This window comes from Archocentrus centrarchus, chromosome 16 (genome assembly GCF_007364275.1).
Source record: "Archocentrus centrarchus isolate MPI-CPG fArcCen1 chromosome 16, fArcCen1, whole genome shotgun sequence".
Lineage (NCBI taxonomy): Eukaryota > Metazoa > Chordata > Actinopteri > Cichliformes > Cichlidae > Archocentrus > Archocentrus centrarchus.
In genome coordinates, this window is record NC_044361.1 from 15,285,662 (window position 1) to 15,311,300 (window position 25,639).

A 25,639-nucleotide genomic window follows, 5' to 3' on the forward strand; every position below is an offset into this window, starting at 1 on the left:
TACAGCTGGCAAAAGCAAAAACTTGGAGGGATTATCAACACAATTAATGCAAGTGATGCAATGGATGCGAGTCAGAATTTAATATTACTGGCTCTTACTCATGTTATCTTTCTGTCAGATTATATTATTATTGCTATATAACAATATTATATATCATTCTTTAATATATCAAAAATAACAAAAAAAAACAACTGAAAACCTGAATGCCAGTTTTTTCATCACGCGCTAACAAGATTGCTTGTAATAAATAAAGTTATGTGTTAGAGGAAAAGAAAACACTGTATACATTAAAAGTTAACTTTATCCCGTCGACTGCAGCCTGCTATTACCAAAGCTGCCTTACCTTCTTGTCCCTTACAGAAATCCATCAGCAAGGCTGTCTCTCTGTCTGCCTCTATCTGCCTCTGTCCCTGTCTCTGTCCCTAGCTAAGAGATAGCAACTAAGAACATTACATGTTATTGTGTGACAGAAAAAGTGTTCTTTCAGGCCTCTTGTAATCCCTCAAGTAAAGCCCACTGTGCTATTTGAAGTGTAAATAAACATGGCACTGTCAGCTGAACCCAATGAGGGACATGATATGTGTTTGGTACAATTCATGGGCCTTGTAAGTGCCTTTAGTATTCATGGTCTACAAACTCTACACCACACTGGACATGTGCTGACAGTCATTTTAAATGAGTTACTTAGACTTATGCTCAAGCAGAGAGGAGGGAGTATGGCTGTATATTTATTTATGTTTCCAGACTTTATATCTGCAATCTGTGGAAAGACGTAGTTTTTCTTTTGTTCTGGGAGGCACACACTGTTGGATTAAGCAGTTCTTTCTATTGTATGCTAAGTTAATCAGCATTCTGCTAATTTTCAACATAACCTTTACCTTCACGGACCTCACACACACACACACACACACACTCTCTCTCACATATATGACTTTACTCTAGCATTTCTCAAGCACCAGCAGAAGTAATATCCAGAAAGAGAAATTTTCAGCCGTCTCCTCTTCTTTCATAAAGCCCAAACTGGGTTTCATCCTGCCATCCCTTCCACACCCTATTGCCACTAATGTCATTAAGATGCCATGAAGAACTGATTTGGTGCTGTGACTCACTTGCAGCTGTCTCCCATTTGACAGCTGGCAACATATTCTTTCACTCACAAACTACAAAATTATTTCACTGTTTTCACATTATCGTTGATGCCTCGGAGCCTGAATGCTCAGCGCCTTGGTGTGTTTTGGTTGTTTGGTTTTTTTTCTGTGAATGATTTGCATAAACTTTTGTTTTATAGAAAGAGATTGTTGAAGTGAAAATTTAAGCCAAGTGTAATCAATGTATTCAGATATTTAATTCAGTGATGTTTTGGCAACACAGCAATAAAAGTGTTTGCCCCCAGTTTCTGAGCTTGCAAGCAACTCGTCATGCTATCCTAAAAAAGCATGTTACTAGCTTCCTGTTTTGTTTTACACTTTGGAAACAGAAGGCAGAATTGATTCTTTTAAAGTGAAACATTAAATATATATATATATATATATATATATATATATATATATATATATATATATATATATATATTAAAAAGGGAAAACATCTGAATGGATTTCAGTGGTTGGTTGTTTGTTGTCAGGGAGCTCACAATCTTTTCAACATACAGTCTGGCCAGTCTGTGTGTGCGTGCATGTGTGTGTGTGCGTGAGACCATATATACACTTTCTCATGCCATACCCTGTATAACAAGGTTTAAAATGGCGTTCACTTTAGCACTTCTTTTTTCTTTTTGCAAGGACAGCAGTCAGCTTAGTCTAGTTTGGTCCTGCCCTTGAACATTTCGATTATTTCAAGAAATACACAAACACGTCCAAATGTTTTCTTTTTTCCAGCTGCTACCTGAATTACAATGAGTTCACCTAGACCTTGTGTTGCACTGCTATAGCATTTAAAAACAGGCATTCCTTATGGTCTGCAGTCCGTGACCAATAGCTGACACAGTTAATGTTTGGACTTAATTTAGGTCCTTTTCATGTTGGAGGAAAATTCAGTGCAAAGTTAAACAGTGCATATCCCAACCCGCCAGCTCGTAGTCATATTAGAAAAGAAACATAAACATATTAAAGTATCAGCGTGCTTCCTAATAGCTGCCTGCACTCAATTAAATTGTAAGATATGTGTACTTCCTTTTTTTTATCCCCCCATATTTCCTTCTTCCTCCCCCTAGTGAGTGCTTAATTATCTTTTTCTCTATCTGTACATCTTTGTGAGTTGGGGGTGTGCATGTCTGTGTGCATGTGTGTGCATATAACTCTATTTGTATGCATGTCTGGGTGTGAATGTGTATGTACTAACACACTGGGTCTCTGCTTGATATCCAGCTCACTCCTGCAAGCAGCCACGGAGCCCAGCCAACGCTGACGTCATGGGTCTAGACCTGCCCTCATACGGCTACACCCTGGTGTACACCTGTCAGCCAGGTTATTTCCTCTCCGGAGGTTCAGAGCATCGTGTCTGCCGCTCCGACGGCAGCTGGACTGGCAAGGTGCCCGTGTGCAGAGGTACGTGGCTGGCAGAGGTCTGCAGGGGCATATGATGGAGAAAACGGTGAGAAGGGAAAGAGTAGAAGTTAAAGGTAAATCAAAGGCAACGGTAATGAGGTGCTTTCTGTGAACCCAGCGTGTCACTGCATTGCCAACCAGTTTCTGTAAGTTTAATAAATGTTAGTGTTAGAGCTTAGCCACCAGAGGGTTTAACAAAACAGGGAAAAGTATAATGCAGGCAGTATGTTACAACTGAGTAATATTTGCTTTGGAAACATTCTCCCGCTGCTAAGTCCTGCTGTGTATCACAATATCTTTGTGACACATATACTTATGTTCTTCTGCAGTCGGTTCCAAATCGCATGAGAAAACGATCAAAAATGTACCAGGAACACCGAGCCCTAAAATAAATGGTGAGTATTGAATTATACAAGCTTCCCAGTTAATGCATGCAGAAGTCGACGGTCCTGTACTCTATCTGTCTTTTGATAGGTTCAGCATTAACTACTGTACAGAATGGAAATAGAAAAAAAAATCTGCATTTCTTTTTAAAACCCACCACTCACCCTTTTCTCTGTGTGAGGACTGCCACTCTGTGCATGTACTGTAAGTTCAATGTAATGAATAAATCTGTGTGTAGCGTCATCAAAATCACATAAATCTAAATTATTGTCTTTTGCACAAAACCTACTGTCAGTACAGGAGCATAATTAACATATGATGAAAATTATTGGTGTGGAACTTGGTGTATATTTGTTTATGCCTGTAATGCAAATACAACATGATTCCTTTTTGCATTTCAGTATATGGCACTTTCTGAGTCATTTAGAGCAAATAAATGATGACAGAAACAAAATTAAATCCAATTAGTTCCAGGCAAAATTAAGAGGTCATAATAGGGAGTGATATCTGCTTAATATACGTACAACGCATTTCATCTGTAATAGAAAACACTGGTGCAGCATGGTAATTACTTGTAAAAATGTACCATAATACATGCATGTAAATTTATGCTATAATTATGATGAAAATGTACTGAAGTCTCTGAATTTGCCTTGAGCATCAAGCAGCACTGTAATGCATGAAAGAATAAAAATCAGATGTGTTCATTTATAATGTGCTAGTAGAAAATGCAGTTACTGTAGTTGTTGCTGTGTGTGCAGTGCAAACAGGAAGATTCCTGCCAGAGCGAGGTCTGTATTCTTCCTGCTAGGTTCTACACGGACCTTTAGGAGAAGTTTTAAAGCTTTTTGCTATTATGTTTTACCACTTTTTGATCACATACCTACCTACTTTGCTTTTGAAGTGTAAGTCAGCAGATTCTGACATGCTAGCATAATGTAAGATAGTGAACATGGTAAATATTGCCTTTAGAGGTGTTAGCAGTGCAAAACTCTGTTTTAAAGGTTGGCAGTAAAGTGTTCACATGTCAAGACAATCTTTCTATCAATATCAAACACTTATGGTTGGTAAACTGTTCATATATATTCAGGAAGCCTAAACTGAAAAAAGTAAGTAAAAAAAACTGCTGTGCAAAACAATAAAGCGGTTTTATTTTATATTTACATTTTCATTCCTCATCTTACATACAGTAAGTGACTGCTATTGTTAACAAGTCCCCTTTCCTCTTCTTCAGTAATTATTATGTTATTATTCAGACCAAGCTCAAGTTCTTTTCCTGTTATTAACTACAAGCAGTCACCTTTATGTTCTTACTAGCTAGAAAAAGTTGAGCCTCCGCATAATAAAAAGTTCTGCCGATTTCACAGTTATTGCTTTAAATTTGTATTTAATTATCACTGGGTGAGATTGTCAAAGCATATAAGGAACTTGATATTCAAATTGAATGATGAGATTGTTATCAGCCGTCTGTTATGTTGATTCCATGGCATTTCTAATTACCCTCTTGCAGCGTCGCTTGAATTACAACCATGATGTTGATTTGATGTTTAAAATATAGTGGTTTTAATATGTTAAACATAGATGGTTACCTAGGTGTTAATTTGATATTTTTGGCATCACTTAACGAGGTTTCTTTAATTTTGTTTTCACACAGTTCCTGATGACGTCTTTGCCCCCGATTTCATCTGGAAGGGTTCCTACGATTATAAGGGCCAAAAGCAGCCAATGACTTTAACAGTCACACGCTTCAATGCCACAACGGGAAAAGTCAATGTAACTTTAAGAGACAGTAGCATGGAGTTTCTGCTCTCTGGTGAGTCATCAATAAATCATCTGTCTTCTACATCCTCCCTCCTAACCACCCCTCAACAAATCTGTGTGTCACTTCCATTTATTTTGAGGATGCCCGCTGTCAATCAGTCAATCACCAAACGATCTCATGCATGAGAGTGGAAATTAACTATTGGCTCTAAAGACGGATGTATCAGTCTGCACCGAGTGACTGACTAACTGCCCACTCAAGAGTCACTCGTCTCCTCCCCCCTCCCCCAGCTGTTTCTTCTTTTCCCACCTTTACTATTTTCTCCAGCTTTTCTTCATTTTGCCCGCTCACTTCTCTCTGCTTTTATCGTTCCGCCACACTCGTTGCCTCATCTCTTTACTCGCATCATTTCTCTTCTTGTCTTTACCTTGTAGGAGTCTACAAACGCCAGGAGGCACGGCTAATGCTGCTGCTGTACCGGATGAGAGCAGTGGCCCACAGCTCCTTGAGCAGGATTACTGATGAGACCTGGGCAATGGATGGATTTGTGAGTGTAAACAGGAATTTGAATCACATGGGAATTAATCTTAAAAAAAAAATGTTGGAGCTGCAGCTGTAATTTATTTAATAAGTCTTCTGTGGACTTAATGAAACCAATGTTTCCTTATTGTTTGTTGTGATCCTACATAAGAGTCACAATATATTAGAAAAGAACGGTACACTTGAGATCTAATGGACAGGGAACGACTGCGGAATCATTTCAGTTGTTGAATTTGAAGTTCCTTCTTCTAAAATAAACTTCAAGGTCCACTTAATAACGGCCCCTGACAGGTGACTGCACACCGCAGAGCTATTGATAGCATAACTCACAGCTTCTACAGAAGAGTTTCGAAAAACAAGGGTGTTATTTTTGAATGCAGCACGGCAGAATGCGTTGGCTGTCGTGCTAAATACAGTATAGCAGCGATTTTTGATGAGGCATAAGCACAGATGTGACACTCTTTCACGTTTTATTTGTGCAGCTGAAACAAAATAATATTTCTCAAAATCTGCGTTTCTGCCAGGTTTCAGCTGAGCCTGAGGGCGGCAGCTACGTGTTCCAAGGGTTCATAGAGAGTAAAGACTACGGACAGTTTGGACTGCAGCGACTTGGTGTGCATTTTTTTTCTTTCTCTTTTTTTTTTTTTTGATGAGTACAGTAATCCTCAGTGCCATCGTCTTCCATTTTTAATAACAGTTTGTTTATTATTACCTCATTAGGATTTTTAAACTGCGCTGTTGTCTGATTGTCTGATCATCGTTTCACATTAGGAATTTGCAGTCATATATTCTTTAAGGATACATGACAGCTAACATGTTGATCACCGTCCTGTCATCTTACTCGCTGACTTTCAGGTCAGCATAAAATGTGTGCTGGTCTGAACGGCTGGAGGGCTGGGAGGAGGGCACATGCACTGAAAAAAAAACTTTTTAACTACAAGCCGAGCAATTTTATGTACAAAGTGAATGTTATAGTATTGTATTGGCAGCATTTTTAGACTTAAAGTGCCTTACTCATTGTACCTGCTTTCAGCCCCTTCTTACCACAAGCATACAGCAAGCAGTAGATTATCCACTCCACCATCATTGTCCTTCACTTGTGCGTGCTCAACATTACTGCTGCCATCACCACATGATGGTCTCCAGGAGATTATGACAGTCGCAGCGATGATTATCAGTATGATCATTATGGATATCATCCGGCTGCCGTGTCTCCAAATCCAGCTTTATGATTTTCATCATCGTCGTCATTATCACCAACAGATATGCATCATTCTGTTATTTTGTGTCTCTGTTTTGTTCTTTTTATTTTGTTCCCCCATGTTCTCTGTTTTTCATGTCCTCTGGTTAAATGTTCAGTGTTCTGTTTTCCAGGTTTGAGTGTGAGAGAGAACGTTACACTCACCGACCCTGAAACCAACGGCTCCACCAACAGCAGCTCTGTTGCTGTCGCCATCCTCGTGCCTTTCTTTGCTCTCATCTTTGCAGGTCTCGGGTTTTATCTCTACAAGCAGCGGTACGTAGTGCACCCTCGTTTCTTCCGCATTAACTGCTGTAGCGGACCTTTCTTTGGTTCCCACATGTGAAAGAATGTCGAGTCTCTGTCCCAGGTTGAGCTTTAGATATTTACTACACATTTGATGTCCAAAAAGATATAGACTCCCAGATATTTCTAGATGTTTTTAGATTTGCAGCCAAAGGTGGATGGTACACAGTGGCCCACTTCCATCGCCCGCTTTATTGCAGTAAAGTTCCTCACTGGATACAGTAACATACTTCGAGAGACTTCAAAGCCTGATGCAATATTAGTCAATGTGTTACCGTCTAAACCATATTACACAGCAGCATACGTTGGGTTTTTAATGAGAACGGCTTTGATATGATGCATAATTTGCTCTGTGTTCATATGTGTAAGTGATGCACAGTTTGTGTATTGTGTGCAGATGGATGGATTTTCTCTTAATTTAAACCTCTCAGAACATAGCGTGCAAATGTTGCACTCATTATGTTACCTACCAGAGAAATGGCACAGGGCACTTCTGACTGCTCTTTCCAACAGTAATTATGATTCAGTCTCATTTACCTGCTGTAGCTGTGTGGATCAAGATAATGGAAACATGTTTATATGATTAGAAAGATGGTAGATAATTGGATTACCATCTCTCAACCTTCCTCTTTTTTTTTCACCCTAGGAAAACAGATAAAGCGCAGTACACAGGATGCTCTGTCCACGAGAACAACAATGGACAGGCCACTTTTGAGAATCCCATGTATAACACAAACACAAAAGCTGCTGAGGGGAAAGTTGTCCGCTTCGACCCCAATCTCAACACCATCTGCACCATGGTTTGATGTCTATTGAGTATGAAGAAAAAGGACTGGAGAATACAGCATCTCCGGGTTTGCTTCACATTACTATATATAGACATATTTATATATTTCCCATTTTATAAAGTCACCAAAATGCTCAGAAACATAAAGCACACTTTCAGCAACACTTAAGGTGGTTGCAATCGACCATATACACAAAGTAAAAGATGAAAGAGAGAGGAAGGGTAGGTACCACACCTATTCAGATCTTCCCGTAGTCTGGTGAAGAGAAGTGTTTTTTTTGCACTCTGTGAGTGTTGGCTTTATCAATAAAAAATAAAAAAAGCCTGCGGCATATAGATAAAATAGAGTATTTTATACTCTGTAGTATAAATATAGAGGGGTTATTTCGCAATGCCAAATGAAAAATTTAATGTTTTCTGTTACAAAAACAAAAAACAGCCCAGATCTACACTGTTTTGTTTGCTTTCGTCTTAGTCTAGCATCATCCTGATGAGAATAATTTTTCTGTCATGGAGGTGAGGAGCCTCTCGACTGTGAGTTGATCAATCTAATCTGTTTTCTGTTTTCCAAGCAGCGGGGTGTGTAAGCGCAGATGAAGCGGTAGAAGAGAAACAGCCTCTCATTGAATAGTGTCGATGCTGAAGTCTGTTCCAAGTTATATGGTCAATTATACCTCGTAATTGGGTGGTACCTCCTACTGAGGAAATATATGGCCAGAGATTTAATTACTGAGGTGCAGTGCAATTTTTTGAGTGCCATGCTAAGTGCAATACTAAGGCTTCTGACAACAATAGAGAGACATAGTTAGCATTAGAATTTGTTTTTGACTGAAATCGTCACAGAGTATGACGAGCCCAGGAATGCTGTACCTGTCGGTGAATCGGTGAGGTGGGGATTTATTTAAGTGGTAGCTAAGTTTTCTTTAATTGCTCTCTCGGAATGACTTTGTGCCCCAAATTAGCCAAATTTGAAGTGAATTAGGCCCAGCCTTGAGCCTGTATATATCAAGAATTTCAAAGTAGGAGTTGCTTACCTAATTAGTTCAGGTTTTCTTAAATATCACGATCAAGAATACCTACACTGCACAGAACATACAACTGGCCAGGTTTCCCAGAAGTCTATTTAAGCCTGGAAGTCAGTAAATTGTGCAAAGATATGTGAGTGGGCAGTCAGACTCTTCTTTTATGTTAATAAATATTTTGACAGCCTTATGCTTGAGTAACTCCTAAACAAAATAAGTGCAACTACCCCATCATCTCTAATTTTCAGAGCCGTGCGTGTACTATAATTCTTTTGGGAAACCGTGCCTTAGTCAGTATATTCTTTAGTCATACTCCTACTCTAAGACACTTGATGAATACACGGCCTTGGCCCGTTTTATTAACACTGAAACAATTTTTTTTTTTTTTGTCTTAAAAAAACATCAGCTTCTGCCAACAAATGTACAGTACACACAAGAATTTGCACACTTAAACATGAACTACCATCAGTTTTGAACTACTGTCCGAGACCAGTTATGTTTTGAATATTAAAAAATGAATTTGACACTGTCATCACATTTCTACATCATTGCAGTGCCTTGAATACTGTATGGGCATATGTTTTTTAAGAAAGACATTACATATATTGCATTAGTAAAACTGCACACTGGTGTAATTTATCTGCACAGTTTGCAATGATTTAGCAGAGTGATGTCAGGTGGTTTATCTATGAAGAGGCATCAAAAAGCAGCTCATAGTTTCATAACTGTGCATGTTGGCAAAAAGTGATCCAGTATAGCAATTGCTGCTATAGTACTTTGTACCACTATGTTGACTCCTGTCATTGCTATTCCATTTTGTACATTTATACAGTTTTGATACTTGATGGCATTCTTTGGCAAGATGTCTTGTGTTATCGATATGTACTATATTTTGCAAGTTTCACATTTCTTATGGATGAAAAAAAAAGAAATGCATCTGGTCAAAAACAGTATACAGTCAGTCTTACACCCAGAGACTCCAGATTAGAGTAGAATGCTTTTAAATGTACCACACAATTGTTACCCCCCCGTTCAAGAACCTGTGTATAAGAACATGTACATATAACCAAACCTTTTGTAAAGAGATATATTTTTTATGCAATTAAAGCATTTGTAAGTTACTGAACATGTTGTGTAAAATTTCACATGTAAATGTCATGTAAGATCAAAAAAATTTGTATTTTTTCTTTATCAGCAATGTATAAATTGTTCATTTCTATATAAAATATAAAATAATGAACTTGTGTTGATTATTTTGTACTCGTGATTTGATTGCTTCTGTTTCAGTAAGTGCACCCCATGATTCAATAGGAATTAAGGAGGTAATTAGCAGCCAGGTATTTTTGCTAATCAAACACACCTGATGAATTGGTCATCAGCAAGTGTGAGCGCCTTTATAAAAGCAGAAGCTCTGCACATACGTGTTAACGCAGTGCCAGAATCTTTACTGCAGTGGATGTAGCTGCAAATTCATCCCAAGGTCAGACCGTGCAGTGCTCTGAGAAAATGCAAAAAACTCAAGAGCTCTTCCACTGAACTCTTAACGTTTATGACAGTAAAATTAGAAAAAACTCAACAAGTATAGGTCGTTTGAAAGGGTTCTCTCTAAAAAAGAACATGGCAGCACATCTTGGGTTTGCAAAGCTGCGTCTAAACAAACCAGAAGATTTCTGGAACAGATTAGTCCAAAAATGGAGGTGTTTATCCGTAATGCAGGGCACCATGTTTGGCGAAAACCAAACCCAGCATATCAACACCTCACACCAAAAGTCAGCACACTGGCGGAGGGGTGATTATTTGGGCGTGTTCTGCAGCCACAGGATCTGGGCACCTTGAATCAACCTTGAACTCCTCTGCATACCAAAGTAGAGTCAAGTGTGAGGCCATCTGTCTGATAGGTAAAGCTTGGCTGAAACTGGGGCAACAGGACAGTGATATCAAACAGCAGGAAATCTACAACAGAAAAGAAAATAATCAAGGTGTTACAATGGCCTAGTCAGAGTCCAGACCTCTACCCAATTGAAATGCTGTGATGGGACCTTAAGAAAACTGTGCATCAATGAATGCCAGCAAACCTCAGTGAACGCTGTAAAGAGGAGTGTAACAAAATTCTGCCACAATGGTGTGAGAGACTGATGCAGAATACTTCAAGTTATTTCTGCTAAAGGTGGCTGGACATGCTACTGAATCATGATGTGTGCTTAGCGTTAGGACTCCGTAGAGTGCTGTGAAAGCTCTTTTTCACATGGCTGAATATTAAGCAAAGAACTTTTAGCATTCGCGTAATTCAAGTCGCTGACTGCTACACGGTTTAGCTAAAATCACATCATTGCTCATATTGTTTAAATCAAAAAGACACAAGATCTTTAAAGCTTGCTGTAGCAATCCAATGTGACCATTAATAAATGCAGGCTTACAATTTAAAACAGTACTTAATATTATCTTTGCCTTTGCACATTCAAGAGCATTCACACTACTGCATTTTAAAGGTTTACTTGTCTTCACTGATCTGAGTCATGTGTTTTGTGTATCTCGCTGGTTATAAATATACTCTGGAACAGGCCCAAACATGAAAATGCATTTCAGTGTACTTTGTTTTGCTTGCAAAATATATAACAGGTATTTTTTTGGGGGGGGGGGGTCCACAATTATTTGGATTTGAGCAATTTGGATGATTGGCCATTTATGCATAATACAGAGCTGCAAAATCCATATGAAAATTGAGGCATTTAAAAGAAACAAACCGTGTTTTTCCACAAAAACCCCAATTTACCATGCATGACAAAGTGTGTACGTTTGAGAACAAAACTAAATTTCCAGAAAATTGACTATTGGAAGTTCTTAAAGGAAAACAAATTAAAACAGATTACAGTAGAATAGCAGAAACTGTAGAAAGGAGAAAATTATGAGTGTCCTATTGTAAGGACTGCATTGAAATAGGTGGAAACTTCACACAGGGGGATGATCATTGTGTAGGTGACAGTTTGTCAGGATATTCTTTAATGGGAAGAGAGAAGATAATTGCAGTAATCAAAGTAGAGGTGATCAGCAAAGAAGTATGGCAGAGATCACAGAATACTCAATAAGGAACCTATGAAGAAGCCTCATAACGATTAACACAAGTGACTTGAATTGGTTTGATTTCATACTAAGGTTAAGCATGCACTTTAATGTTTAAGCCTGGGATTTGTGTATGGATTAGAAATATTTGCCAGAAGGATTTTCCATTGAAGTTCCACTGAAGTGTCATCAAGCAGGCTTTGCTAAAGGGGTGATGATGTGAGGTAAGCTGGTGCATGGTCAAGAATGTCATCAGAAAGACTCGTGCTGGTTGCTAGGTGCGCGTGTAAACACTTTCTAAACACTGACGTGATCCCTCTGTTTGTTCTTAGAGCAGCATGCTGCTTCATTGGAGCTCCTGTGCTCAGTGTCAGCTTTCTGCTGCAGTTTGTACACGTACCACGTCATGCCTACAAATGCCCAATTAAGATCTGATGACTGAGCAGTAAGCTGATTTCACTGTCCTGATTGTGATGGAGGCATTGGTAGTCTTGTGGCGTGGGCATGTGACTGGTAGGGAAAATCAATTTGCAGAGGTGCATATGCGGGTACAATGAAGAGATGTTTCTGGCTGCCTCTGATGCTCAGATACCCTGTGGTGCTCCTCCACTTTCATCAAGGGGCTGAGCAACATTCCCAGCCAGGAATATTGACTCATTACATCATAGATGGAAATTTCTCTACATAAAAGTAGATATCTCAACGGGAACTCTGTGTGATGTGAGCGAGCACTGTTGAGAGAATCGCTTCTTTTCCTGCATTGCGTTTACAGAGTGAAGCACAAGCCAGGAAAGTTATCAGTTTACTGACGTGGAAATTTTGTCTTTAACGGGCTGTATTGTCAGGTGACTGACCATCCCCTTTCTTGTTATACTGTCTTAAAACACATTGGACAAATGTCCTCAGGTATGTGGACTGCTCATGTACAAATAGGAAGCTGCTAAGAATAAAATATCACTCATAGATCACTCAAAGCAAAGCTCGCTCTAGGGACTTTTTTGTAATTTGTAAGCTATATCTATTTTTTCTCACCATTGCTCCCACAATTATAGTAACAACGACTCAAACACTTTTTATTCTCGAAGATTTGTAAGGGACACAAATTCCTAATGAATCACAGATTTAGTGGCAGTATTTTCACCAGTCATAACAATAAAATTCATGTAAAGGTTATGTCTTGGAAAATGGACTAGGATTTAATATTCTGTTGAACAGTTTCCGAGAGCACGGCCTGGAAGAGTTATATAGTTTAATGTACTCTTAATCTTAAAGTGGATGAATAATGTAAATTCCTCTATAACCTTTTCAACTAAATAAATGTTTAACCCACAGTTAAATCACAGGGGCGCGGGGAAATAGCTTACAGCAGAACGAGGTAGTATATGATGGCTGAAATAACTGGGGCCAACAAGCACAATCATAACTGCATCCTAGGGGGCAGAAATGTGTGTGTGTGTCGAGGGTAGTGGCGCAGGATAGCTGCCGCTGATCCTGAGTACTTTGGGGATTTTGAAGATTCTTACAAAATGAAAGACACCTAATGTAACATTGTTTTCCTCCTTGGTGTGTTAGATTACTGGGAAATCATGGGCTATGCTTAATTTCATAGAATAGTGATCACATAAAGATGAATATGTGTCGGTGGACTTCCACAGTCTGATTGGGAAATCTGCTTATTTGTTTTCTTTCCCAGATTTATTATTGTCACTGTGTCACCTTTCAGAAACTCAAGAAAACTGTCACTGTCAGTGGGAACATTAATTATCCTACAAATACTGTTTTTAACACTTTCTCAAGTATTAAATGGCAGATTTTTTTTTTTTTACCTATAGACAAAGTTAACAGTTAATGTGTTTTCCATCTTCTGTATAGTTAAGCAAAGCAAACAGGCTCCTTCATTTTTTGGTAGACAAATGCTGGAGTCTTATTAAATGAGGCAAAGTAGCAAACCAGTGATTCTAGAAGATTAACTTTTGAACATTTTTGCACCTTTTTATTAGTCATTGTTTAAAAATGCTGCATAAAAAAAACCTAAATGTTTCATTTTGCTAATTATACTCACATGTGCATGTCACGTCAGCCCCCATACTATCAATACAATGACATCTGACAAATGACAGGTTGCATTAATAACCACTGAATTTCAACATCTGTTGATTTTTTTTTCCCTGATGCAACAGAGGCATATTGACCGGTCACGTGATTTCAGAATGCATAATGATGATGCATATTAAATCATCAAACTTTTGAGAGGCTGACACTCTAAGCTAAGTGCTTGATGAAATGATGACATTGTTAACAATATGCTTCAAATGGCAGCCTGTCTCAGAAACAAGCTGTGAAACATGATGTGAAAACTAAATGTATCAATGCCACCTGCTCAGAGCTCTTTATCCACACTTTCCTGGACATGCAGATCAGAGAATACCTTGGAGGGGAATTACAAAGCCTTGATTCAGATATATATGACCTTGATATACTATACCAACATGCTGTGAACAATGACGCCTCTTCTTGGCACATGACAGCTTTGATCTAATTGCTCACAGGGTGTCCGACTTAATAGCCACCCCGTCTCCACCAATTAATTGTGGAAATTTTTTAATTTGGCTTCTAATGCCTTGTGACACGCTCCTGAAGGGAGCTGATCCAGTCTGATGTGAAAAATGCGCCTGCACACAACAGATTTGTCGTCTTCACAGTCTTTGAAAAAGACGCTTTTGACCAGCCAATCACATCTGTCACATACTGCATTCTTCGTCGCAGCAAATCACTTCTCTCACAAGGCAAATCCTTAAGACATCAAACTGAAGCTGGTAATGTACTCCTCTGTATGGAGGATGAGCCTCACAAAGGACATGTGTGTGCTTTTCAAAAACACACGGTGCATTATTGTAATTTCATCAGCTCTCAAAGCCTCAATCACAGCAGTCATCCAAAAAAAAGAAAAAAACAAAAAACTCCTACGCATTCCAAAATTCCCTCTAGGAAGATCCAGAGAAAAGAAACCCGCAGCAGAACAGAGGGCTCTGTTTTGATCACTCTGGGTTGTGAGAGAGTTGTTGGATGTCTTAATTGAAAGAACATATGTAATATTTTATTCAGAGTTTCAGAACAACTGCACGGCGTTTCCTCTCTGGCTTTTGGTTTTCTTGAATTTTATTCTTAGAATTTGCTAATACAGTAACAAACACATGCCCCACTCATTTTTATGTGAACAGTAATATTTAATGGCACTTCTTATAACATGACAAGAACCACAGACTTCACTGTGTGACTGACTTGTACATTACGTAGCTACAGAACATCACAGCAGGTGTATTTATTCCATTTATGGCTCCAGGGATTCACTTTCCTTTGTCTGGCTTGCCTGACTTATGGCTGAAAAGGAGGTTTTCTGTTATTGAATATCAAACGATGCATTCTATAGACCAGCATAAAACAACCTGACACACGAGGACACACTTTGAAAAACATGGTTGTTCTGGACACTGATCAGAATATTTATACTGCAACATTTTGAGAGACACATGAAGGGTGAAATGCAGTTACTGTATGAGCCATGAATTAATATGTGACATTTCATCCTGTCAATGACGTGCTCGGGCATGATGTACAACCTCTCAGTTAAGAACTGTCGTATAAATCATAGGGCGCTGACATTTTGGATGTGTTATCACGCATGCTCTGCAGGAAGCACAAGTCGTGTACGTCAAGGGTGCCGCACGATGCTATCTAAGCATATGATTGAGCACATTTTTTCCTGCGAGGAATAATTACATGGTCTTCTGTTAATGTGCCACAGCCTGCAGCAACTTCTGAAAAGGAGAGGCTTAAGTTGTCCATTAAACAGCACACAGAGAAACGTCACGGCTGCTTGTCGCACAGATTTGAGTCAGCTAAGTGGCAGATCTAAGCACAGGTTTATTTGTGTAAGTGTTCAGTGGGTTTGTCTTTCTTTTCTTAAGCGCCATTTCTTAAGCGCCATTCAGCTTTTTGGTTACTAACTGTGAACCTGAATATGTCACATATTCATATATTGGGGAGGAATGGCACCAGAAGCAGTGTGTGAATTGCTATTAAGGGGCAGTTTTGGTGTCAAGGATCACTGGATGTGTGTGTTTTGTACACTCCCCTGGTTCAGATTTGGTCAAAGAACAGAAACAAAAAAAGGCAGAGCTGCATTCTGGGATTCAGGAGACCGGCTCAGCTCACCATCTTTATCTATCTGATCTGATTTATCAGTAGATAAATCCAAATAACTCGCGTGGTTAAACACACATTTAATACATTCATTCTAGATGTTTACTCTACATAATGGCTTGTGTATTTTGCTGCTTGTGGGCAACATAATGTATAAAGTGAAGAGTGTGAAAGCAGTTACAGTCTCTTCAGAGACAGTTTGATGGATGACCCAAACTGTCCCCGCAGCCTGCTGCCACTTCTGTTTGGCTCGTCACTAAATTATGTTGAACCATCTTCTCGGACCAGAGCAACATGATAAGAACATGTGTTATCTCCTTCCAGTCCCATTTAAATCTGACTTATAGCAGGCCTGTAAATGCACAAGAACCTGTACTTTCTGCTCCGTGTATAATTAAATCGCAAAATTATCAAAGCTCACTTGTTCATAGAAGAGATTTGGTTGGCTGCGACTCTTGTTGGTCCTTTTTTTTTTTTTATCTTCTCCAGATTCCAATGAATGTGCCATCTGGCCACAATGTTCAAATGTGTGGTTATTTCTGAACTTTGTGCCATGTTCTGGGTTTTGCACCATTTGGAGACATGTAACAAGATCACTTTCTTTCCCCTGCTGATTTTATACAACCTCGTTTCCAAAATGTTGAGATGCTATGTAAATGAATATAAAGGCACTCAATTTGTTTGATGCCAGTAACATGTTTTTGGAAGCATACTCTTTAAGCAAAATCATACATCCATGCATCCATTTTATAACACTCATCAGGTTTTCAGTGGGTGACACGTTTGGACTACAGGCTGGCCAGTTTAGAACCAGGATTCCTTTACTACACAGCATTGCTGTTTGCTGTCACTCCAAAACGTGTATGCATCATTCAGCATTAATGGTGCCTTCCCTTATATGCAAGTTACCCGTACCTGTGTGCTAAGGTGCCTTCATACTATCACGAATTCAGGCTTTTGAACTGTGTGAGGGTCAAAGCTCCAAGGTATTTCCTCTCTTTAGCCTGGGGGATATTGCTTCTATGAACTTAACTTTAATTTGTGAAAGAAGTGACAAAATCTGCTCAGTGTGTTTCAGCACTTCTTTTTAAAATAAAGAATCATGTCAGTTTTTGATGCAGTGCCGCTTGAGGATCCTGAGATCGTATATGGTTTTGAGCCTCATCCCTTGTATACAGATTTTCTTAAATATCTAACAAGTGAGTGTGAATGGTTGTCTGTCTCTCTGTGTTGGCCCTGCAACAGGCTGGCGACCTGTACAGGGTTTACCTTGCCTCTTGCCCTATGTCAGCTGGGATAGGCTCCAGCCCTGAACAGGATAAGCGGAAGAGGATGGATGGATGGATGGATGGATGGATAGATGGATGGAAATATGTTCCCCTGTGCCTACTTTCTTAAAATGTGATGCTGGTAATAAACACAAAAATGAACATACAGTGAATTTTTTTATACAATTATATTTCACATATTTTTGTACTATTTTCAGTTTATGATAGGGTTTTAATAATATGCAAATGATTTCTTTTACACATGTGCCCACAAATGTGTAAACAGGTTCGGATTAAACAGTGTAAATGCGCATTGCAAAGATTAAAAAGAAAAAAAAACAGGACTTCATATACATTCAAAAATGCTTTTAAGCAAGTGAACCATTTAAAACTACCACTCACCATTCACTTTACATATGCAAACACATGCAAAGTTTTGATGGCTGCCCTTGTATCACAACTAATAGGAGGTTATAATATGTGAACATGTCAGTTTATTCTCAGTATTACCCTGAAGGCAGCACATTGTATGGAGAGCTTCAAAAAAGTTGTAACTAACTAAAATCTAAAAATGCTGTTTTTAGAAGATTTTTCACTCAGAAGCTGCTTTTGTTCCGACAGCTGGCGTGCGTATGCTATAGATATTGGCACAAATGAAAAGGAGAGCTGATTTGAAGATACAGAATGTTATTTCTTCATGTGCAAAAGCATTTTTAATAAAAGGAGTTTGGACACAAAGGAAGAGACACAGCAGAGAAGCATCCTGAATGAATGTAGGAACAGGGGCAGGTCAGTCTGGAGAAGTATACACAGTGCTGTTAGCTGTCAGTCCATCATCTCTCCGCCTCTTCTTTATTCTGCCAGTCCTCCCAGCACTATTCGAGCTGTCTCTGTGACTGCTGGCCAGGTTAACATGGAGTTTCAGTGTTTATTACAAGTTTGAAAAGAAAGATTTTGGTGACCAAAGTGTCCTTGATCTAGTTCCACCACGAGCTGAACATTTTCTGTTTTTTAAAATCTGGTTCATGAGACACTGCTCCTGTGAATATTTAAGGACCTCAGGGAGAGAAAAATCTGATTTTTTTTTTTTTTTGGATTATTGACTTCAACTGCCACTATTAGGATGCACACACCCAGCTCTATGTCATACAATATATTAAAAAATACAAATATAAGCCAGTATCCCTGGAAGGTCAAGGAGAGTTAATCTTCCATGTTGAAGCTTCTTCAACTACTGCAAAATGCTTCAAATTCCTCCCAATACTTATTGGAATACAGGGTTAAAGCCACTAAAACTTTGATTCAAATCTTCAGTGTTTCTCTATAGTGTCAAATATCCATCAGGAATATGCTGAATGTGAGAAACAAGATATTTTGTGGTTATTTATTAGGAGGTTAACCAGCATAAACTGAGTGGGTTTAACTTGACAGTGGCCTGACAATATGAAAAAAGTAGCCCATGTTCTCTCGTGTAAAATTGCCGTGACCCTTTCCATAATTGCCTCCGTCACATTCGGGACCGAAAAAATAGCGTTTCAAGGTCTGTAAATTCAATTGCTGTAAGGTTTCACATCAGCACACTATCCATAAGAAAACCACATGTAATATCCTTTATGTAACTCTTAGATAATTTCAAAGTAACTTAGTAAACAAATAGTGAGCTATATTGCCAGGATTTCATGCAGAGTCAGTGCTCAGCTAAATCCTGATTTTTTTTTTTCCAGTTGAAGAAATTCTCAAAGTACTCTATGTAAGATTATTAACCAAGCGAACTGTGTCATTAAACCAGCTGACATTTGACCACTGGGTGGTGGCAGCAGTCGTTCCTCTTGTCAGAGCCATAGCGGCAATGAAATGCCACTGTCAGTTATTGTTCTATGGTTGTCATTGCTCATGTGAAATCCATTTTCTCTGTTTGAATACACTCTGTCAGGGAAGAAAAGAGCCAAACTAAAATCTTCTCTGCCCAGTTTTTGACAGGGAGCATCTGACAGCAAATGGCTGCCTGGCCTCTTCACAGCCGAGAGACATCCATCTGTCCTTGGACTGCCTGCTGTCTTTCACAATGGCTTCATTTTCTCTTTATACTAGTTTGCACTTACTTTACTCCTCTGGACTTGATTATCTGCCCGATTGGAGAACACTGTCAGAGCGTAATCTCAAGCATGGCTGGGGATTTATCTGTTAATATAGTCAGAAGGTTATTTATATGTATTCCACATTATAAAATAGCTCTAGTTAAATAATCAAAGGAAATCCATTTGTATCCCATTAGATTGCTGCTCATACATTCGTAAAACGGGGCTGTGCCTGCCTTGTATAATGAGAGAGAAGCTGTGATGGATGCTTTTCTCTTTCTGTTTTGCATATATGGCAACAATAGCTGCCAATCACCCAGCGATAAACATCAGTAATTTGATCCCGGTTTTGTCACACACTCTCCACAGAGAAAAATCTCTGCATTATTAGGTATGTGTGCTGCAGGACTACGTAAGGAGGAGGAGACTTATCCATGATGACGACTGCTCTTAACCCAGAGGGATTTCACAGAGCTCCAACCAATATTTGACCTGGCAGCTTGTACCCAGCCTGTCAGACACTGCCGTGGCTTTGAAGGAACTTTCCCTCACTGTTTTCACACTCCACTCTACTCTGAATCAGGCCAATCATCCCAAACTCATGCAGCGTCTCAGCATCATTAGAAAAGTAAGCAGTCAGAATGCCCTCAGATGGTCAAATTGGAGGTCTGTAAATTTCAAATAACTGACTGAGCTGAGAAAAATAAGGATATTAATATCAGACTCACTCGTGAATGTTTCATCACTAAAATTAGAGCTCATGGCATTTCCACAACTGCCCAAGTGTCAGTAATTTGAAGGTGGACAAGATGTGACCGTGACCTCTTAAAAACTCACACAAATTTGGTTGTCAGTCAGCAACATGGTTATTAACCTGAAACCATTTGGAAATTCAATTTGGTGACAGAGCTGTCTGAGAATTGTTGAAACACACGAAAATAACCAGGGAGCTATTTGTGTCTGATTAATGCAATAATGACTTTCATTATCAGCAAAGCAACACAATGTGTGACTGAGCTCTGAGCTAAATAATAATAATAAAAAAAAGGAAGTTAATTCGGTGCGCTCTTTAAAAAGAGAGACTGAGTCAGAGAGGACTTGGAGAGAAAAGATTGCGAAAGCCAAAAATACAATAGAATTTGTTTGCGTACACTGTGTGTGCGTGCGTGCGTGCGTGCGTGCGTGCGTGCGTGCGTGCATGTGTGTGTGTGTGTTTTCATTATCGCCTCCTCCTGCATACCTTTAACCTGTCCTAGATTAGAGGACCAAATTAGATATGAGTAACACAGAGCCCAGAAATGGTCATAGTGGGATTCTGAGGTTGCTACTTCTTCTCTGAGCACACTCACACACTGCTTTATAAGTCCAGTCCATTTATAATACACTGCCAGTTCTGGGAGACATTCTGCAAGTGCTTCAGAAAGGAGAGATGAGTGACACTTTACACAATGCATAAAAGGCCAGTCTCCGACAGTACAGCTGCTAGTTGTGAGCACAGCTGTAGCTGCTCTGCCTGCTTGTAGCACCTGATCTTGTGGGTGGATGTTGTTCGGACTTTGGCTGTTGCCGTGGTGCTGTGGAAATGTTGCGCCCGAGTGGGGCTGGTGTTCAGACTTCTGCTCTTGCTGTGCTGCTGTGGAATTACTGCTAACATTTAAACATCCTGTGATAGATGGACCAGAGGAGTTCAGTAGCACAGTGGCTTTGATAAAAGCCACTGTGCTACCCCAAGAATTGTAACAACCAAAGCGCAGGCATGACGACAGCCAGAGTTACAGCTGTGTCATCCCGCAGAGAGGATCAGAGGTGGAGTGTGTCTCGATGCAGAGCTGTGCCTCAGCAGAGACAGCTGTTGATGCACTGATTCCTACATGCAGTAACACATGACTCAGTGTGTTACTGGGAAGTAAAGGTGCCACATTTAGGAGACCTGAGGACCATTTGCCTTCTGTTGTCTTTCTTTTTAGGGTTTTCTTCTTTGAGATCACTTTAGTTTCAACTTGCAATTCGTTTGGTTAAGGAAACAAAACTAATTACATACAAAAAAATCATAATTTTAGTTAAATGCACTCTTTCAAAAAATGTTAGCCACGTTCAAACACAGAGTCTGTGCAACTTATGGTGTATTCATACCAAACAGAGAGCTAGGATTCACGTTGCATTAGCTGTGGGCTGTTCTTGGAAACTCACAAATATTCAAGAAGGAAGAGCAGAGCCAGTTGTTAGAATCAGGTTGCTGTAGCACATTTTCAGAACTTAAGCAGAACTCCCTACAGTCCCCCCCCCCCCCCCCCCCCCCCCCCCCCCGCCGCCCTTTTTTCCCCAAGTAAAAGTGAAGTGGAATCATACAGCTCAGTCGGTCTCAGGAGAATCTTCACCCGACAGGTTTTTGCAACCCAGCATCAAGCAAATTTTTTTGCTGAAGTTGAATTTTTTTTTTCCGCATGTATGTGTATTAACACTGCCCAGCATGAATTGCACTAGTTTGCTTCTTTACTTAGACTTGCATGAAAACTTGAACACATCATTGCACATTCTGTCTGGCAGAAAGCCCTGAATGCTAACTTCTCCCATGTGCCACATGCAAAAGCAAGAAGAGCCCACTTTTTTTACTCCATGGTGCGAGGTAGCTTTACTGCTGTGTATAGGTGGGTATGGCTTAGGTTCCCCATGTTTAACAGATACAGTATAATATATAGTCAACACAGAGAGTAAAAAAAAGAACTGAAAATCACCCAGCAGAAGTGTTTGCTCTGGAAAACATTTCAGCAAATTACTCATGCCAGTAATAATCAGCTGAACCACACATTTAAAGAACTGGAATAAAGCAACAGGCCTACATATTGCGGTGGTTGTTCATAGAAAGGAAATATTATGACATTTTCAAACAATTTGAGTCACCACAGCTTAAATAGGTGCATTTTGGTAAGTGTGCTGTATTAGTATCTCACTTCATAATTTAAAATTGTATCTGTGGCTTTATTTATTTCACAGGCTCCTAAAGATGCCAGAATTGTTTTCTTAATTGCTGGGATTGTTGCAAATCAAAACATTCAACAGTCTGTTGTTAAAAATATTTTTCTTCTTCCGCTTGTAACTAGGCTCATCCTGTTTTTGTTACTGTCTTAGACACAGTGTTAAATAGCAAAATAAGCCCACTGTTACTTTTCTGAGATGTACCTCTTCAAAAATATTAAATTCTTTTTAAAAACAAAAAACCCCCAAGCCTTTATTTAAAGAGTGGTGCATTCAGCATAAGGCATTACATTTTTTTCACCAGAATGTAGGAAAATTAGTCTTTTCTCGAGGCCAACAGACTCGCACGCATTGTTCCAGAGGCCGAGGGGTGACGAGGGTACCGTTAAACTGTTCCATAGTCTCACCAAAATTTGATCGGTATTTTCAGACAAAAGCAGAAATCACACTTTATTCTAACTCTCTCCAAGGACCACAAATGCATATCAAAATTACTGATGTGCACTGCAGTTCGAAAACCACAGTGATTAGAGGTATGACTGTCGATTTATATGTATTTGTCTGAGAGGCTGCAGTGAGCGAAATCAGTCATTTTTGTGTCTTTCACAGAGAGTGCTGCTCTCCATAACAAGCTGGCCACAGCTCAGTAATTAGCAGTTCCTTTGAGCTGTATGCACAGACTTGATGGGCACTTTTTCACAGTGTTGATACACACTGATGCACACCATATACAAAACTCATGGAATAACACAAATTTTACAGTCGTGTGAAAAAAGGTTTTCACTTGGTGCAGTCCTGTGGAAAACTAAGTACACCCTTACTGGTTTCACAATAATTAAGACGTAAGTGGTAGCTTCGTGGCGCTAATCAAATATACTATGAAAGCAGATGTTTGCTAGTCTGAAGCACTCAGGTGTGTGTTAACACAATGCCACAGCCTTTCTAGGTCAGACCATCCAATGTTCAGAGAAATACAAGAAAGAACAACAGTACTGTACGAAAGTCTTGAGCTTCCCCACATTTGGATGGGAAATAAGTGCAGCGATTTATTGAAACATGCAGACATACATGGAAATACAATGTATCAGCAAGTCAATATTTGCTATGACCGCCTTTATTCTTCAGCACAGCCTGAACTCTCTGAGGCAGCTTTCTTGTCATTTCTCTAAGCAGTCTTCAGGAATAGTTCTCTTAGTTTCATTCAAAGCTCTTCTTTGGATGTTGGCTGCCTTTTTTTCCGTTCTCTGTCAGGATGATCTCACACTGCTTCAGTAACAAGTCCAGCCAACCCATGACTGATAGTGTTCCATTGTGTTTTTCTATCCATGTATGTTTGTAATGCAAGGACAGTCTGTTTGGGATCATTGTAATGCTGAAAAATGAATCTGTTGCTAATTAGAGGCTTTCCAGATGGTATTCCATGGTGGATCAAAATCTTACGGTACTTTTCTGTGTTCATAACTCCATCAATTTTAACAAGATCTGCAACACCACTGGCTGAAATGCAGCCTCACACTATTGTACCTCTCTCCCAACATTCTCCTCCTAACTTATTGATGATGATTTGAACCAAAATTTTTACATTTGGATTCATCACTCTATAAGACCTCTTGCCGCTGATTTTCAGTCCTGTTCTTCGGTAATTTGGCATAACTTAACCTTTTTTCCCCTGTTTCCTTTCCTAAAGAATGGCTTCCTGACAGCTGCCCTCCCCTGAGCTCATTTCTGATGAGGCTTCAATGAACAGTAGATGGATCAATGAAGGGCCAGATGCATCTCTCAGGTCCTGTGTCAGGTCTTTGCTGGATTTTTCCTATTTCTTAAAGACATGACTTTCAGCTACTGTTCATCTGCTGCAGTTTTTTTTAAGGTCTACCATTTCTTCTATTGTGCTCCACTTGTCCAGTTTTCTCAGATTCTTGAGGCACATTTCACACCATTGCTGAGATGTGCCACGTTTTCAGCTAACAGCTCTTTGGGAATCACCTTACTGGTGCAGAAATATTATTTTATGTCTGTCAAACAGTGTTATCTTTATCTTCATAGATTCAACTGAAAATTGGGAGCAAATGATATATTTTTGAAAAAGGCTGCTAGTAACAAAGTGCCTAAAGCTACAATTTAAAATCTGTTCTTTGCTAAGTTGTCTGTTATGTGTAGACACAGCACTGTTGAGTTAGGAGCTTTTTTTTTTATGCTTGAATGATTCATAGGTCAGTGTTAAGTTTCATAAGAGCAAAAAAAACACACAAAAAAACAGCCAATGTCCAAAGAAGACATTTAAAAAACTTTTAGAAAAGCTGGACAACTATTGCTCAAGATTGTTTTAAAACTTACAAGAAAATATGTCTCCCTGGAAGCAAAATACAAAGAAATACAGGGTGCCTCAAGACTTTTGCACAATACTGTACATCTTGGGCTCTACAGACCTCAGCATGTTAAATGTTAAAGTTCATGACAGTACAATTAGTAAAAGAGTGAACAAGTATAGTTGGCAAGGTTGCCAGGAGAAAGCCTCTTCTGTCTGAAAAGAACATCACAGCACAGCTTAGGTTTGCAAAGTTGCATCTGAACAAACTACAAGACTTCTGGAACAAAGTCCTTTGGACATTCAAGATCAAAGTTGAGATGTTTGGCCATAATGCACAGCACCACATTTGGAGAAAAGCAAACAGCACATTACCACACCTCATGCCAACTGCACAGTGATGGAGGGGTGATGACTTGGGCTTGTCTTGCAGCCACAGGATCTGGGCACTTTGCAGTCACTGAGTTGACTGTGAACTCCTCTGTATACCAAAGTATTCTAGCATCAGATATGAGGCCATCTGTCTGACAGCTAAAGCTTGGTGAAACTTGGTCATGAACCCAAACACAACGACAAATCTACAGCAGAAAGATTAGAAAAAAAGCATCAAGATGTTGCAGTCAAAGTCCAGACTTTAACCTCAGGTTAAAACGCTGTGTGTAGGACCTTAAGAGAGCTGTGTATAAACAAATGCCAGGAAACCTCAATGAATGAAACAATGCTGTAAAGAAGAGTTGGCCAAAATTAATAAAGTCATACAAAAAATAAAAGATTACTTCAAGTTATTGCAGCTAAAAGTGGTTCTACATGCCACTGAATCATGAGGTGTGCTTAGCTTTTCACAGAGTCCTTAAGAAACTTTCTTTTTCAATTATATATCACTAGAAATACTGAATTAACATAGTTTTAGACAGTGGACATTTTTGCCATTAGTGTCAGTTGGTGAGTTCTAACAGATCTGGCACACAAGTCATTGTGATTGGCTTATTAGCTCTGAAACAGTTTGGTGGATTGCTTTTGAGGTGTTTTCAGAGGCCAAGATCTGTCTCTTTCTCAGATAAATGGACAAAGGCTCCTGTCTCAAATGGGTTTGCACACATTTCAATCTGTCCGGGCCAATTTACTCATTTAGCCACAGGTTTTTTTTAAGATAAATCCA

At 39.4% G+C, this 25,639-nt stretch overlaps 1 protein-coding gene across 1 annotated transcript in view; it reads left to right on the top strand.

The window, feature by feature from the left end:
- Nucleotides 1-9,744, top strand: part of LOC115794073 (CUB and sushi domain-containing protein 3-like) — a 238,215-nt gene extending 228,471 nt beyond the window's left edge. Inside the window, exons 64-70 of the mRNA XM_030749325.1 lie at nt 2,367-2,546; nt 2,876-2,941; nt 4,585-4,743; nt 5,127-5,239; nt 5,757-5,844; nt 6,607-6,748; nt 7,425-9,744. Coding sequence (XP_030605185.1) covers nt 2,367-2,546; nt 2,876-2,941; nt 4,585-4,743; nt 5,127-5,239; nt 5,757-5,844; nt 6,607-6,748; nt 7,425-7,584 — 908 coding nt within the window. The 3' untranslated portion in view covers nt 7,585-9,744. The remainder of the gene's footprint in view (nt 1-2,366; nt 2,547-2,875; nt 2,942-4,584; nt 4,744-5,126; nt 5,240-5,756; nt 5,845-6,606; nt 6,749-7,424) is intronic.
- The last annotated feature ends 15,895 nt before the right edge of the window (nt 9,745-25,639 follow it).